At 46.8% G+C, this 17,907-nt stretch overlaps 1 protein-coding gene across 1 annotated transcript in view; it reads left to right on the plus strand.

Annotated features, from left to right (window-relative positions):
- Positions 1–17,907, plus strand: part of NECAB2 (N-terminal EF-hand calcium binding protein 2) — a 72,882-nt gene that overhangs the window by 51,315 nt on the left and 3,660 nt on the right. The window contains exons 4-6 of the mRNA XM_053952580.1: positions 3,810–3,835; positions 6,461–6,558; positions 16,816–16,952. Coding sequence (XP_053808555.1) covers positions 3,810–3,835; positions 6,461–6,558; positions 16,816–16,952 — 261 coding nt within the window. The remainder of the gene's footprint in view (positions 1–3,809; positions 3,836–6,460; positions 6,559–16,815; positions 16,953–17,907) is intronic.

The following is a 17,907-nucleotide window of genomic DNA, read 5'->3' on the forward strand; positions in this document are numbered from 1 at the left end:
TGCCAGGCTGAGACCTCCTGGGATGTTCTCTGGGTGCTCCCTCCTGTGCTGTGCTCCACTGGGCTTGCTTATTAAGAGCGAATGCAAATAATCATCACGGGGAATTTCCAGAAATAGTTGTTGTTTTTTTTTTTTTCCCAGTGGAAAACATTGATTTGCTTTAAGAAGGTGTTAGGTTGATCTGGACCAAGGAGCTGGAGGTTCTGACCCAAGAGCTGGAGGTTGCATGGTACTATCACCCACCCAGAGGTCTGGCTGCTGGGAGGCTCAGCCTGGTGCCGTAATCCCTGGGCTGTTGGACACCCTGATGTAACAGGTCTTCTGTCTGATGGTGCCTTCTTCCTGGGATAAAGGCTCAAGGATGGCAGCACATTTCAAGAAAGGCATTTACAGAAATAAAAAAAGCTTATAAACAGATGGAAAAGCAGCAGAGTCAGTGCAGGACAGCTCTGATAAAAGCCTGTCCATGGACAATCCCCAGTCAGGGACATGGAAGAGAGATGTGACTTCCCAGGGATCCTCATTAGCTCAGGTGCTCATCAAACCACAATTTATTGCTGGGTGGGGCTTTGTGGGGAGAAATGTTTTTCTTTCTGGAGTATGCAGGAGACACAGCCATTACTCTGGGCAGCCTCTTGCTTGTGCAAGTCATGCATCAGTAATTACTCTCTGGACAAATTCACTTAATTAAGCCCACTGAGGGGATGCTCTCACAGCATGGTCATTGCTCTTTAAACTCCCACACACACAGGAGGAGTATCACACTTAGTGGTCTTTTCTTTTTCTTTGAAACAGTTGGATGTGAACCAGGACAGAAAACTATTTCCCTATTGCCACTATGTTTATCTGGTCAAATGATCCCAGTGTCTTTAAAAGGGGGGGAGTGGTGAGCAATGAACTGTCCTTTTTTGTGGCCAAAGTAGCTCATGGCTTGGGCTCTGCCTTTTCAGAAGGTGATCTGGGTTGAAATCTGAGCTCTTGGCTTTGCCTCCTACTTCTGAGGGAGCAGTTAGGTCCCAAATGGCAAATGGAGGATCTCCAAAGTATATCTTTGCCTTGGAAAGTCACCTCAAAGGGTGCACACCCCCAGCAAGACTGGGGATGCAGGGTTGTGCTGCTCCATGCTACAGCCTCGTTAGTTGGAAAACAGAGAAAAGGCCTAGATTTTCAAAAATACTTGGATTTTCTTGATTTTTTTTTCTCCTTTGAAAGAAAGACTTTTGTTTTGGAACAAGATCAGATATATGTGGCCTCCACTGTGCAGAAAAAATTGTACGACACAGAAATCTTTAATTATTACTTCATTTCTACTTAAACTTCATTATATTCTGCTTAGTTAGTTGGGTTATGGCTTCAATAAGCTCTTGAATTAGTCATGTTATTAATGTAATAAAAATCGAAAGCTAATTCACAGCCAAGTGTTCTGGTACTTGAAAGACTTTTTAAATTATTTTCCTGAAAACATGAGAACTACTTGTCACGATTTTTCTTTTTAGCTTATTGTTGTGTACAGGAATTTTAAATGTTTGGCATCTGAAAAAAAAAAAAATTGGTAACTAATGCTCACGTAAATGTTTTTCTTCTGAAGGGATTTGTGATACGTGATTGCTCCAAAAACGTCCTCAGAAGGAAGCTCTGGGATGGAGGGTTGGGGATGACAAGGGAGCTCGTCAGGAGCTGCCACCTCCCATTTCACCAGGCCTGAACCCCAGAGCCTGAATATTTGCATAATAAAAATCCCTATGGGCATAACCCAGGTGGGGCTTAGTTACTAAAGTATTAAACCACCAGAGCAGCTGGCAAATTGTTTTGTAGCTGGGTTTTGCACGTGACTTTTGCTGTGCAGCTCCCAAGCCAGAACCCCCCTGTAAGAGTGGTGGGGACATGGCTCTGTGTCAGCGATGTTCCCAGCAGGCAGACTCCTGGGGGTTGGAAAAAGCCTGCTCAAGTACCCATTGAGTTCTCCTTGCAGTTTTTCATCTGAACATTATCATATTTTTTTATTAAGTCAGCTTGTGACTTCAGTAATTTCTTTCATTAAGCTTATTCTGAAGGCAAGATGGCTTAAAATTAAAAGCAACTTCTCAGCTGCGTTAACATTCAAGCACAATTAAGTTAAATCATACAATGGCAAGATGTGAGGAAATAAAAGACCAATTTTGGCAGCAGCAGATCAATTATTACAATGCAGAATCACATGGAATACAATAACAGATTTTTTTTCTCAGTAACATGCCCTAGCTGCAAACCCATAACCACACCAGTAGGTGTTTATAAACAATAGCTGTCTTCTGAAAAATATTATTGAAACACTTCATGGGTGATGTTGTTGCCAAAACTACTCTTATGCACGTGTCTGCAAGCAACATTTGACTTCCCAGGCTGTGTGCTTTGGTGAACAAGCAGCCAGGGTCCTGGGCTGGCTTGGGGCTGTGCCAGTGCTGGAAATGCATCTGCATGGGGCTCACCTGAATTGCTCTGCTGCTGCACTGCTGAAGCTCCGTGTTGGGAATCACTTGCTGCAAAGTGCTGAGCAGTGCCAGAGCTCCAGGGATCAGGAGTGGCTCTGGTGCACAGAGCTTTCCATCTGTGGGTTCAGTGGATCTGGCCATGAGAACACCTACTCAGGGAAACTGAGCCCACAGCATCCCCAGGGGCTTTTGTAGGATTCAGGGAAGTAATTCCAGGGTTTAAGGAAGATAAGTCTCCAAAAGAATGAAGATAAAGTATTGCAAAAGCTCATTTTGCAGAGAGGGGCAGCTGCAGCTTGTGCCAGCGCTCGGCTGCCACCCCTGCAGGCGTGTCCTGCACCTCGAGGGGCCCGAGACAGGAGGTGACTTCTTGTCACCATGGCAGGCACCCCTTACCCAAAGGGGCTGTGCTTCAGCACCACGAGCTTTTTCAGCAGGAGACAGGGGGTGGCTCAGGCAGCACCTCATGAGCCCGAGGCATTTGTGCTTGCCTTGATCTGGGTGCCGAGGCAGGCTGCAGGAGGATGCTGTCAGGGAAAGCCCTAATCCACTTATGCTGGCAGGTTAGCCAGAGCAGGGATGAGTTTAGGTAAAGAAATAACTTCCCAGGATATAAATGGATGGATGAGATATAATTCTATTAAGGGATTGTTCCAGTCCTTGAATGGCACTAATGATTGTGTGGGAATAGGAGGCACAAAGAGATTAGCAGCAATCTTTATTTCCCAAGCAAGTTGTTTGTTGAGATGTTGTAATGTAAACTAAATGTTCATGTGTTAAGAAGTAATTGTGCCATTTTGTCTGGAGGCAGTCCCGGGCAAGAGCTGCTTCATAAGGGCAGAATTAGGAGAATTGGTCCATTGAGAAAAGTATATTTTGCAAATTTTTATTCTGAGTAAATGGGAACAAGCACGTTCCTGTGCCATATCAAGTGTCTCACTGGGCTGTTGCCAGGCTGGATGTTTGTAAGGAAGTCAGAGGAGCTGGTGTGCCAGGTGTGCTGTGTCCCCCTTTGGCAAAGGTGCCCCTTCAGGGGGGATGTACAAGTACTCATTTCCCTCTCAGGGAACATCCAAAATAACTTGTGAACCTGTTCCAGCTGCACAGATGCTGAAGATGCCCTGAGTGAACCAACAACCCTGCTCTTCTCCACAGGCTGTCCCCACTGGTGGCTGGGGGATGCTGAGGGGGTGGGTGATGTTGCAGGAGGGCAACTGGAGTTAAGCCTGTGGGAATTCTAACTGCAGCCTTCATCTGTCCTTTACATTAAAGTTGTCTTTCTTTCTTTCTCTTTCGTTTTTCCTGCTTCCTCCCTGCCTGGTTTTCCCCCTCTTCCAGCAATGTGGACACCAAGGAACTGTGTGGTGAGTGCAGTCCCTCCTTTTGGGCAAAAGCAATCATTGTGTGCATGAGGGCCTTTGAAGGCTGCATGAAACCCAGTAGAGACTGCAGTGCTGTGGAGTTAGGGGATCTCAGTCCTGCTGCTGCTCTGCTCCTTATTCCACAGGAAAATTGGCAGAACTTTTTCATTTTCTTGCAACACAAATGGGGTCAGAGCTAAGCGAAGCACATGGACCTGTTCAATAACAAGCTGGAGTTTAATTTCTGGAGGTGTCGTGGCTTCCAGCTTCGCTCTGAAGTTCAATAAACCTGCATCCCTCTGCAAGACCTGTAACATGTTTCTCCCTAGGCCAGCCTTCGTGTTTCCCTCAGGCTGCCTGAGGGGTGCACTACCTCTGCTGTACCTCCCACAGCTTGCCAAAATTAAAGGCTAAACAGAAAATCTGTGATATTTTGTCCCACACCTTGACCAGAAAGGAAATGTTTCCTGCTGGGATTTCTGAAGGGCTTTGCTTCAATAGGAGGTGACTCAAACTGCTCTCTCAGGTGTGTTTTTCTATGGATGCTTGGGAAATGTTTCCTACACCCCAGCTTTTTGGGAGGAGATGGATGGAGAGCTGTGTGGCCTTGCATCTCTCTCTTCTCCTCCCCTCCTGAAGAACATATGAAGCCACCTCAGCAGGTCTTTGCCATTTACCTTCACCATTTTGCAGCTACTTACAGCCTTTGGAAGTCAGGCTGGGAGTGGGTTGTGCAGGCAGAGATGGGGTCACTGGGTGCCTGTGCCAGCACCAGGCAGTTACTCCTTATTCCTGATACCTTAAAGATTTCTCTGGCCATGGGTGTGCCTGCACCAGGACGTTGTCCAGGGTTTCTCTCCTCCTGGTGTACTGCCCACACCATTTTGAGCATCCAAGGTGGCAGCAAAAGCAGCAACATTTCCCCTTTCCACTGGTTATTCCTGCTTGTCCTTGCTTTGGTATGCAAGAAACAAAGACTTCCATAAAATCCTTTTGTTTGCTGAGGATATGAAGGGCTTGTTCCCATCCCTCCATTCTTACTGCAGTAGGTCTCCTTGCCAGCTGACCCAAGAAATCAAACCCCCACAGCTTTGGGGTAACAATGGCATCGTTTAACCCCTCGTGGCTTTCTCCATCACTCTGATAAAATCAGGAAATTACATGGCTGTCACCCAGAGTGATCCCATCTTGCTGCCTCTCCCAGGGGTGAAGCTGCCAGGAGAGAAGGGAGATAAACCCATCACCTCCTGGGGAAAGCTAGGGGAAGCCAGAGAAAGGATCGATCAGCACAAGCTCCTGCCCAGATCTGTTATCTGCTGAATACCTGCCCTTGCCTGTGATTTATTTGCTTGCTTCTCTTCCAAGTATTAAACATAAACCCTCAGTTTGTCTAAATGGGAGCTGTGGTGTCTCTCTTGAAATGGGTTGTGTGTTATAAAATGTTGAGAGCATCTTAAAAGTTATTTCTTGAGCCCTGCAGCTTCACATGAATAAGTAATGCTAAAGCAGCAGAGCTGAATACTTTGTTAAAATCAACTCTGTTCTCCTCCCATGTGCTCCTTGGTCAGTCTCAAGGGCTGTGCTGTGCCCCAACAGCTATTTCTCCTGAAATAGATGGGTACAGCTTTTTATTTCAGGACTTAGAAAAAGTCTTTACCTATCAGATCTGCTCAATTTTTCTTTCCCAAGTAGGAAGGAAAAAGCAAACACACTGCAATGAGAGTAAGCTGTTTACTCATCGTGGAACAGCTGCTGTCAGTCATGCTGTGACATTCCGGTCCTGCCAAAATCTTCTTCCCTTTGGATATGTTCTTAGACTGTAAATAGCTATAGGCACTTGTAATTAAGCCAAGAAAACCTAATTAGTGGGATTGTTTCCTGAAGTTTATGTCTTGCTGAACTTCACAGAGATGTCACCTCAGTGTGAAACTCCATGTCCTGGTGCTGAGGAACAGCACCAGTGGCTTTTAAGGAACAGCTTTTTGCTGTACTCTGAGTCAGTCACCAGAAACAGGGAAAGGACAAGGATGGCACAGAGAATGTGTGGCTCCCTCTCTGTGGAGAACACGTGATTTTGGGCCCAGCTTGCAGCTCTGTTCTCTTCCTTTCAAGGCATATTTTACTCTCAAAAACTTGTTCAAACTGTGATTGTGGGCTGAGGTGTAAATGTGATAGGCACGTAGGGAGAGATATAAGGCCAGTCTCAGCTCATATAAATTGGGGTGAATTGGAAGGTATTTAGATGCTTTAAGTGGCAAAGAATGTCAAGGGAATGGAAAGGGGATTTCTTTTGAGACCCCTTCCTCCATGCCAGCAGTAGGAGGGAGGGAGACCATCTACAATCAAATGCAGAAGTAGGCATAGAAAAAAAGAACCTGAGGAGTTATTTTCAATGGGAGCCACTGGGTCTTACATCTCCTTTCTGCAATGGTCCCATACTTCATGGGAGTCACACCACTGCCCATCCCTGCAGGACAAATTGTGACTTTGGGTGAGGATATAGAGTATAAAAATACCCCTGGAACAAACCTCTTAAGTCTATGTTACCACCAATAATAGATCTGGCTGTGCCAAGTAGCCTCAAGTTACATTAACATGTTCCCATCATGCTTCTCTTGGTTTTCCCAGACTATTTTGCTGATCATATGGGAGACTATGAAGATGTTTTGGCCTCCCTGGAGATGCTGAACCTCTCCATCCTGAAGGCCATGGACTACACCAAACGGGTGAGTGCTCCTTCCTGCACCTCACGTTTCTCAAGCTCAGGGTGAGTGGCCTAAAAGTTGCATTAACAGAGCACATCAATCTGAAAGGTCCTCATCCTCTTCAGCAGTGCTGTGTCCTCCCACACTGCAGACAACACAGCCTCTGGGTCCCTCAGGTGGGATCTGGAATGCAGGAGTTGTTGTCAGCATCACTGAGAGGGCTTTTGGAAACTTCATATTATAGAGCTGCCTTTAAATCCAGCTTCCACCTTGGAAGGCAGCCTGCTTTCCAAAGACAGTTGCCATGTGTGAAGCTGCTGTACTAGAAACTAGAGGGCTGTGTGTTTGAAGGACTGCAGAGGAATCATGCAAACACCAAAACTGAGACATAATGACCTGGTTTATATGTGCAAAGAAGGCCTAAGTCCTTAAAAATCCGTCATGTGTGTTAATGATACTGGACTATTATAGTCAGTGACACTGATCAAGAAGCATATTGAAGTTCATTTATGAATATCTGAGCTGATGTACCATATAAACATCCCTGCTGAGAGGAGCAGCACTCATTCTTTTGTACCAAGCTGAGAGAATTGTTTATAGAGCTTTAGTTCCTTTGAAATTATTTCCTGTTCTTCCACACCACTTAATAGTGCAACTGGGCTGTATCAGTGATATTTATTGCCTCAGGAGAATCAATCCCTTCTCCCACTTCCACCTTCAACCACATTTGCATTGTTTTGTGCCATGATTAATAAAAAGCAGTTTTCCTCTTCACTCAGCAAGGTAGTATGCTGAGGGCCAGGCCAGGGAGGAAGGTTTGGCTTTTTCCAAGCATTTTTAAATATTTCCCAATCCAACTACAGCTTTCCTGCAAGCAATCCACATTGAAATCTCCCTTCCATCTATCTTTGAAGCTACAAGAGAAACTCAAATTACTCCACTTAAAAGAAGTGACAATGATAAGAAGTTTCAGGAGTTAAAATGGGAAATGGCAAATTTCTTTCCCCTCTTGCTGCTGAGTAAAGAGCTTGATTTCCTTGTTTGAACAAAATTCATCCATTTTGATTTTTGTGAGGAAGGCAGCATGGAAAGTGAAGTCACATATTTAACATGCTGATGTCTTGCCATAATAAATTAAAGGCAAAAGTCTTTGGCCAAGCACTGACCTGTCTGAAGTGTTAGTGATTTTTTTTATCAACATTATGAAAGGGTGAAAAAAATCAGGACAACACTAATTTTTTATGATTACGTTTCTGTATCTGTCTCATTTATATTCATTATTAGCAATTTTCATGACCATCAGGTTTGCCAACTATGTATTTTAAATAAATGTTAACATGCTAATAGAGATCTTAGTAATTCATTCCATCTTGCTGTTCGTGATGCCTTCCACCACTGCTTTTCCAATGTGATGTGAATATATGTGACTAATTCTTCCTAATACTTTGCAAGAGGAAGATGGTCTATTCCCTGCTTATAAATTAGGCATCTAAGCATTTGGGCATTACCTTGCATGAGACATCCACAGCAGAAGCAGGATGGTTATTCATAATCCAAATCCACTCATAAGAAGAGCACCTTTCTCCCTCCTTGATTCAGCAAATTGTGGCAGGATTCACCTGCCTTAACTGCAACAGGTCAAGGTTATCTACCTAAACCTGAGCTGGTCACCTCCATCATGACTGTGTGGAGAGAAACAGGGAGGTCTGGAGCACTGGAGGCACCTTCCTGCTGGGACACTGAAGGATCACAACACCTCATCTCAAATGCAGACATTTCCCAAGCCTGGTGCTGCCCCAGCATCCTCCCATCCCCTCATTTCATCAGCCCATGGGGTGTGCTGCTCTTCACTGCCTGGCAGATTTTTGGCAAGAGAGCAAGGAGGGCAAGACTCCATCACAGAGAGGAGGTGGCAAAGAAGTCTTTAATGAAAAACACTGCTCCCCACTGTGATTTTGTGAACAAAGTGGTACAAACCTCATCAATGAATTATTCAAAGGCAGGCACTTTGTTCATGTAAGAAGCAGGGAAAAAAAAAAACACAACATAAAATAAGCTTGTGGGTGGTAGAGAAACCTGTCTCCAGTGTTCAAACAGGATACATTTGTTTTGGAAGGAATTTAAACCTCATCAAGTTCCACTACTTTGCCATGGGCAGGGGCACCTTCCACTGGACCAGTGGAGTACAAAGGCCCACCCAGCCTGGCCCTGGGCACTTTCAGAGATGGGGTAGTTTCCTTCTGCTCCATCTTCTCCTCATGTGATGCTGTAACCAAGGGTCCCATGCTGATGGGGTAGCAGGATGTTTAAAGGATTCATACATTTAATGGATATTTTTAGAAACACTGGAAGAGGTGAAAGGTGACCAAAGCAGCAGGTTTTTGGTAGAGCTAAGTGTGGTTGTGTGCCCCCTGATGCTCAAGCCTGTTGCTGTCCCTATGCCTTTTCTTGTGGCCAGATCCTGCAAGGGGCTGGGTGATGATGCTGAGCATTCTGAGCAAACTGCTTGGCTTGTGAGCTGCTCCTGCTTCTCCGTAATAAAATACACATTTCCTAAGCTGGAGAAAACTATCAATCATTTAGGAGCGTCCCTATTCCCTCCTTTTCAAACAATGTATTTGGGGCAAACAATAAATGAAGCCTAACCTTTTTCTGTGTTGTCTTTCTGAGAGGTGCCAGCTGACAAGAGGGCACGGAGAACCATGGTATTTAATTGCTGTTTATATTTCTCACCTTAAAAGACAACTGATTATTTCTTGCTCATAAAAAGAGAAAGCAGCAATTATCTCGTGCTGGAGGAGCTCGTAAAGTACCAGCAGTAATTAGATTCAGTAGTGGAAGATCTCACACAGCAAAACAAAATCTGTCATTGTAATTATTTTCCAATACAATGAGGTCCGTGCCGCATTGAAATGACTGCCGGTGACAACTGGAAATGCAAAGTTAAATTGGAGAGAAAGGAAATGTACTTTGGGGTTCTAAATAAAGCTGACAGCAGGAGATGTTCCTATATAACTCTCTTCTACTGGTGTGTAGTGCAGTCAGCAAAGGCCAAAACCAGCATGACGGGGAAGGAGGTGGTTTGTGCCAGTGCCAGGGGTGTGTGGGGCGTGGTGGGAGAGCAGAGCCAGGGCGGTGCTGTCCCTGCCCCTCAGTCACTGAGTCCCCTGCCTCAGGGGACAGTGCCCACCATCCCTGCATCCCTGTCAGCTTTGGGGGTGACAGGGGAAATGCCTGGGCATGGCAGAGGTGGTGTTTACCACTGCACCCTCACCCAGACACCCTGGGAAACTTGACTTAGCTTGGTAAAAAAACAGTGTGGGTTTTTGAGCCTGAGAGGCTCAATTAGCCTTGTTCCTATCAGGTCCAGCTGGGATTGCTCCTGCTTCCAGCTTCTGCCAATTAAGCATTTTGCAGGACTGACCATGGAAGCATCAGCAAGGCTGACCTTAAATGGGGTGGCAAACTTTAAAAGCAAGCTGCAAAGAATCCAAAAAATGCTGAGTGATGAATGTTTTCAAGGATGAAGCAGCTCAGATTTAAAGTCAAATTATTCCTTACTGGGGATGCTTCTGTTGGGCAGCAGACAGGTCCAAGAAGCACTGGTGACTGACCTTGATGTATGTCCTGTCCCAGATGGAAAGAGAGTGCTTGGAAAGCAAAATTACCCCAGATTGGAGCTGAAATTGCAACTGCCCATGCACATGCCAGAATGAATGGCTTCAGGGAAGAGTAGGGTACAGCAGGAAGGATTTATGGACCAGCCCTGAGGATCTGAGGGTGGCCTTGGACCACCACTGCTTGGTGTTCAGCATCACCTTTGGTCCTGAAGAGAGAGCAAAGAGATGTGAAAGACAGTGTTTTACTCCTTGCTTGCTCACTGACAGCTCCACTGCCACTCTCTCAGTTATCTCGTTCCATGGACCTGGAGAGGAGATATGACCAGGTGGTGACACAACACACACCCCCTGAGAGCCTTCTCCTGTCAGAGTGCCAAACACCACATGTGTTCTTATGGACTGGCACTGTACCTAAAGCAGCTGCAAATGCATTTTCCCCTTAAAATTCATTATTTAGATGTGAGAATATGTAAATCATAAAAAACTGAGTGCACTGACCTTCAATACCAGCTGCTGTTGCTCCAGTAGCAGTAGGGAGCCCAGAGGTATCTACATACAGGTGAATAGGTTTGCAAGTTATTTGTGAGTTAAAATGTTCCTGCAGCAATCCACCGTTCTTGTCTCTGCCTTTTGAGATGTAATTGCAGTGAACAGGAGATGCTGGGCTCCCGGGGCTCATGGAGGTGCTGCAGCAGATGTCCTCTCCCTGCTGCTGGTGCCAAGCTGACCATGTGTCTCCCCCAGTTTTCAGTCCCCAGCAGCAAACTGCAAACTGTGCTTGTTTGAGCAGCTCAGTTACAGCCCCAGAGTGAGAATCACCTGCCAGCAGTCTTGGATGCTAAAAATGGTGGATGATATTTTTTGTTCTACAGCGCAGCCCAGATCAGCAATATCAAGTGCTCTTATTTGCATTCTTACCTGCCAAACTTAAGCTTGCCAAAAGTGATATTGCTCTTTTTTGAATGATGACACCTCGAGATAAAATAGTTGCTAGAAATAATCCTCAAAAAGAACAGTTTCCTCCCATCCTCCAGCTAACCCTTTATCTCAGCCTTTCATTTAACTTGAGCAGGTTTTCTCCTGCTCTGCTGAATGGACTTGGTGCTCACACTGAGGGTGTCAGGTTCCTGGGGCAGGGCTGTGCCATGTCAGGGGATGGACCCATGGCAGGGTGGAACAGCAGCACAGTGGTGGCAGTTCTGGGTTGTGCCCAGCCCAGAAAATGTGAGCTGCTCAAGGCTTCTCACAGACCTCATGTTCTGACCTTGCCTCATGGTGGTTAAATGAACATCTGAAGACTTCTGGTCTGGGTTTGAAGCCCATGGGGTGCCACTGCAGTGCAGCACAGCCAGGTCTGAAACATTCCCACAATGCAGTTAAAGATGTAATCATGGTGCATGGCTGTGGCTGAAAAAAGAAAAGCATGGTGATGGGTCAGTGAATTGGTAAAGGATGAGTCGACTCTCCATGTGTTTTGAATGACACATTTCTGAACAATTTCTGTGTCAATTTCTATATCAAAAAACAGATTCTGATCTCCAGAAAAGTTATGGAACTTTATAGTTGAAGAACAATCTGAAAGGAAAGGAGTTGCTCATTTAGCTTCTCAGAAAATATTTCTGCAAATCTTCTCTGAAGCTGATTTAAGAAAATATTGCACCACAAATTAAAACAAAATGTGCTACTTCAGTTCTGCAAGAACTGAATTTTCCCCAACTTTTCTGCTCAGACTCCAGACCAGAACTCTGCTTCTCTGTGCGATGCCATCCGGAGCGATTTTCTTGCCAGCTCTGCAGGGCTGTGCAGTAGATCCACCTGGGCTGCCAGACTGTGGGGAGCAGGGACTGGCAGGGAGATGAATCTTAAGGTCTCTCTTGGAATTTAGTTTTAGATTAAGATCCTCCTTCACTGCTCTTCTGCTTGTCTGTTGCTGCAAAGTTCATGTCCCTCCATTCTCTCTGAAAAGGAAGAGCATCTTCTCTGGAGGTCTTGCTTCTGGTGTCCTGGCTCCAGCTGTCATGGACCTCCTGTAGGACATGGTTTTCCTCCTCTTCCCTCCCTTTTTAGGTCTATTGCTCCTGGCATTTAGGTAAATTGTATGGTGAAGGTGTCAGTGCTGTTGTCTTGCCAAATAGTCTGAGAGCAGCTTTGAAAGGAGGGAGCAAGTCAAAGCATGAGCATGTGGCACAGCCAGGCTGAGCCTTCAGCAGCTTGACCGTCCCACACTGCTACATCTGCAGGGTCCTTTGAGTAGGTCCTGTTTGGAAAACAAAATCTGCACTTTCCTTAGAAAACTGAAATAAAATATGTATCAAATTGCTGCCTTGTGGGTACTAAATACAGCTAATTAGGAACAAGTGTGTAGCAAAAGGCTGATTATAGCCAGGGTGCTGAGAAGTAGGAGGCCACACTTCCCAGCCTGATCCAAGCCTGCTGGGTGAGTGGACAGGGTGCAAAGGGGCCAGAAGCCTCTGGATCCACAGGTGACCTTGTGGAAGTGCAGCACAGCCCCTGTGTGGGCCAGCAGACACCTGCCCTTCACAGCCGTGTGGCTGCACGAGGAATGATGGATTCCAGTGCAGCAGGGAGGATCTCTGATAGTGAGAATAGAGAGTCCTGTGATAAATTGCTTGGGAAGGGTCCATGGCAGGAGACCTTCAGGACCAGACAAGGTAAGTATGAGATGAGAAGAGTCCAACACTGAGATTTGCAGAAGGAGGATTTTATAGCAAAAAACTTTTCAAATCCATATGATGCTGTTGTCATTTTTAAAATCTGAACAGGTGTCTCATTTGGTTTTTTAGAGCTGTTTCGGGAAGGCTGAGGGTCTTTCATATGGTAATGCCTTCATTTATCAACTATTTAAATGCCTGTTCTCCTCAGGTTTCTCCTACTGATTATGTGCCAGGCAATCAGTTTTGGGCCTCTGCTTTGGAAGGGATTTAAAAGTCGGGGGGAGGGAAGGGAGAAAGAGGCAGGTCTGAGTGTTATTTTAATTATAAGAAAATATCTCTTGGAAGCAAACAGGCAATTATGAGCAACGAATTTAAATCAGCCACTCAGAGATTACAGTGCAACACAAGCCTGGTTTTTAAAGGGCTGGGTGGGTGGAAGATAACCTCCCCATCATCCTGGGATGAGGCTTGATGGGTGTTATATGGCATGGCAATAGGTTTGTTGTCAGGTTTTGCTTTTTTAGCTGGAGAAAAAGTGTGGGTGAAACAGAGTTGCCTTTGGTTTCCAACTGAAAAGCCTTCTCATTTCGGCAGCATCACTCTGTGGGTGTGCTTGGACTGTGGTTATGAACAGTTGCAGAAGTCATCAGTGTCCCCAGGCGTGGTAATTGTCATCCAATTTGGTCAGTCTTGCTGGAAGCCAGCACTGGGAAGCCTTGTTGGTCAGGTTGTAACCCTGTGAGGCAAAGGGAAGATGTGGGGAGGTCACAGTGGGTCTCCGAGTTCGTGGGTGGTGCAAAATAATCTATATTTTACATCCTGTAGTTTTAATGAGCTGAATAGTGACCTTTAAAAATGCCAGCAAAGAAGCTTTGAGATGTTCAACAACACTAAAACTCTCATTCCCCAGTACCTGATGCCCACAAGGACATGGCCACAAGAGCCCATTTTTAAGCATCCATTTGCAGTGTCTGGTGAGGGAAACTTGGCACTGACTGGAGAATCCAAGCACTCAACAGCATCAAAATCCCAGTTATGCTTTGCACACATAACACGTCCCAGGGGTGTTTTCATTAATCTGTGCCAGAATTTGGGCAATTTTGGGTGGGTTCCTGTGGAAATCAGAAGCTGGAAGAGTTGTGGTGGGGCTTTGAGCCGACTGTGCCACTCTGTTTGCTGCCAGAGTGTGGGAAGGTGCCTTGCAGACATGAAAAGCCTGTGATGTGAAGGAGAAGGGTGGATTTGGGGTTTGGACCTCAGCCAGCTGACCAGAGACCCAGCCCTGGGTGATATTTCCCCAATAATGCATGCTGTCCTTTTCCCACTCCTCTCTCCTTTTTGAATGTCTCTGTTTCATTTCCTGCTTTGTCAGATCATGATGCTTTCTGAGGCTCTCCTGAGAGCCATCAACACAGAAATCTCAAGGCCATCCTTTCAGTGATGTTTTCACACTTGCTGCTCATTGCAAACACTCACGTCCCCCTGTTTGCTGCAGCAGAGGTCAAGGCCAGGCAGTTCAGCAAAGAGCTTGTCTGGAAATGATGGATGGGAAAGAGCAGGCTTGGAGATGTGCAAGAGTTTCTGGCAAAAGCAGCTTCATTGAGCAGCAATTATTACATGATCTCCATAAATATTTTAACTTCTCAAGCTAAGCAAGGAGGAAATAACTCTTCAGGGTGGAATTAATAAGACTAAACCTCATTAAATCTCACTAGGATAGTCTGACAAATGTTTTAATAAGACAATGGGAAGGATCCCTTTATAGCTGGTCTTTTTAATGGTTTGTTTTTGCAACCCTGAAGAAGACACATGCTAGAGGAGAACCTGAGGGATTGCTGAAAAAACCTCTAAGCATGTGCATTTCTGATTCAGCTCCTGAGAGCAAATGTCACAGCTGGGCTGGCAAGTGGCCAGTTAGTTAAGTGGGAGAAAAAAAATCACTGCTGTTTTGATTTCAGATCTATGTGGCTTACTGGCCTGTCAAAAAGCATCAGATCTTCACAAACACTCCAATTTTCTCTGCACTGGCTGTAATAGCTTTGTACCAACATCCTTCCATCCATCCACTGAATCTGCGTGTAGGGAGTTCAACCAATTTAAATGAATGTGGGAATCACCTGTTTGACTTTTTCCTAAAGCTGAACCAAGATTATAGGCTGCGGTTAGGTAACAAAAATTCCAACATTTAACTACACATCCTCTCACAGCTTCAGCATCACTATCACCTTGTTGTGCACCACTACCTCCTGAGGATCACCATGTTGTGCATATCCCCCAGAAACACTGTGGCTGCACAGGGAGAGGAGCAGGTTTTCTTGTGTTAGACAGAAATCTTTAACTGCTGCTAACCGGATGCTCAAGAAGCATCAAGAAACTAATGCTTCCATACCAAACCAGGGGTGAGGAATCAGCTCTGTGATCAGTTCCCCCAAAGGGTTTCTTCCATCAGCTCATTCTTCTTTTATGATTTAATACAGGAGATAAAGGCAGAGATAAAGGCCCTCTGGGTTCTCTCAGAGCTGCTCCAGTTGCCATGGAAATAACCCTTGTTAATAGCTTCATCATAAAACAGGAATAATTTGCTTTGGGGAGCTTGGGGGGCTCATGTTGTGCTGCTGCATGTTCAGATAACCAGGGGTGCTGGGACCACTCCAGTCCCATGAGTGTGGTCATTGCTGATGGAATGCAGGCAGCCAGGAGCATCCATCCCTGTCTCATAGCTCTAAAAATTCGTGAATTCCTTCCAGAGAAGTCCCATGCCAGGAGATGTGAGCACACAGATGCAGACTGCCCAGTAGGGTTTTTCCTGGGCAATGTTCTGTCTCAGCAGGCACTGATGGGTGGGAAAGGGTCTGGGGAAAAGTGGTGCTGTTGAGCCTGGGTTTCGGGGAACCTTTTTTTCACTGCAAATGTTTCCAGCTCTGATGCTGAGTGGTTGGCTTCAGCCAGAGCTGGTGAGGTCAGTGGCCACTGGTCTGGCCTTGGTCTGGTTGGGCTGGTGTTGAACTGGTTGGAGTTTTGTTGAACCAATGCTGGATTTGTTGGGTCAGTGCTGGACAGTCTGTGCCAGTGTCCCTCTGGTTGTGCCAGTGTCCCACCTGTGGTGCTGACTGTCAGGAGGTGTAGGAGCAGGACATGCAGATCAGTTGTTCTGTTAAAATATTTTTAGGTGTTCTTTGTCTTGAAGAAGTTTGATTACCTGGTATTGGTAAAAGCAGCCCCCAGCGTCTGGGAAGAATGATGTCCGAACCCCAATGATTTCAGAAGTAATTAATTACTTTATTATACTATATTATACTATAACTATATTACACTAACAAGAACTATCACTAACTAACTAACTAAAAAGCCCATCACTCTCTCCTGAGAGTCCCTATATACATGTGGATCCAATTGGTCCATGAATCCAAACCACCATCACCAGAATCCAACCAAGCAATCACCTTGGGTAAACAATCTCCATACCACATTCCACATGGGCACAAACACAGGAGCAGCGAATGAGATAAGGATTGTTTTGATTCTCTTTTCTCTGCTTCTCTCAGGAGAAATCCTGAGAAAGCTAAGTCTCTCTCTGTTCAGAGGGTATGTGAATGCCACACCCTGGGAGCTTCTGTCAGTCAAACAGCACATTGAGTCCTGTGAATCATGCCAAACCCCTTTAACTTGAGTGCTGGGTTGGCCATACTGTTCTGGGCTAGGGCACTGTTCAACAAGCTGAACTGTCTGAGCAGGGATCTCCAAAGCACAGGATGCACTTTTCACACCTGCACCCACTGGCTGCAAGGCAACAGTAAAGTAATTTAAGATCATGCTAAAGAGAGCGACTGCGGGCTTTGGGTGACACCACGTTGCATCGTGGGGACGTGGGAGGAGACCAGCTTGTGCCAGGGATGCTGGCCAGGCGCTGCACTGGCCGGGGACCCTGCTGGCGCTGTGTGGCCGGCGCTGGCACTCACCGTGCTCCCCGTGTGCCTCTGCAGGTGTATGAGAGTGGCAGCAACGTGGACCAGTTCGTGACCCGCTTCCTGCTGAAGGAAACTGCGAACCAGACCCAGTCACTGCTGAGCTCCGTGGAGAGTGCTGTGGATGCCATCGACGAGCAAACCAACCCCGCCAGGTCTGCAGCACTTCTGCCCTCCTCTGGTGCTGTAGGGTGGAAGGGGAGGAGGAGGATGCTTCTGTGGGATGAGGGAAACGCAGCAGACATTGTGCAGGAGCAAAGGGGAGCTGGGCCTTTCTCTTTGCCTCCCTTCCCGGCTTCCCGAATTCTGGGGACTTTTCTCCGCCCCCTTCTCCCGCCCTGTCCCTTCTTCTCCTGCCGTCCCCAGGGTCCCCCTTAACGAGAGCGCTGTGCGTGGGGATGCAAACCAGGGGCAGCACCTGGCACCGGGCTGGGCAGCGCTGGCTGCACGGGGCTGCCTCTGAGCAAAGCACCGCTCCCACCCAGGGCTAAACACAGGCACCAGCCTGAGGTGAGCTGGGGATGGCTCACAGGGGCAGATTCCCGTGCCAGGGATGCTGCCCCTCCTGCCAGAGCACTCAGCGGGCGTAATCCTCCTGAGGGGAAAGGGGCCTGTGCACTGAGGACAGGCAGCGCCGTGAGGGGCCGTCCCCATGCCAGCAGCCCAGCACAGGCCACTGAGCTTGGGCAATACAGAGCAGAGCGTCTCAAGATTTCCCGATGCTGCCAGGGCTAAGCCATAGGGAGTTCCCAGCAGCAGAGGCAGAACCCCAGCACAGCCCCTCGGTGTCAGTGTCACGCAGCTCCCCAGAGTGCCACCGTCACCAGCTCTAACCAGGACACGTTGCCATGGAAACCCGTCTGTTTGTCAGACCAACCCTTCTCCTGCCGTTCCTTCAAACCGGCAGGTCTGGGACACTTGCATGGGGGTGTTTTGGCTTCGCCAAGCCTTGGGTGGGCAGAGGGGCACACGGAGAGTGAAAATCCCAGCTCCCTCCTAAGACAGACTCTGTGGAACACAGAGAGACCTGGGCAGCTCTGCCACCATCCCAGCAGCTTTTCTAGCAGGAATGCTGTGGGTTTCATCATCTCACATCCCTTTCTTCTCTTT

This window comes from Vidua chalybeata, chromosome 11, assembly GCF_026979565.1.
Source record: "Vidua chalybeata isolate OUT-0048 chromosome 11, bVidCha1 merged haplotype, whole genome shotgun sequence".
Lineage (NCBI taxonomy): Eukaryota > Metazoa > Chordata > Aves > Passeriformes > Viduidae > Vidua > Vidua chalybeata.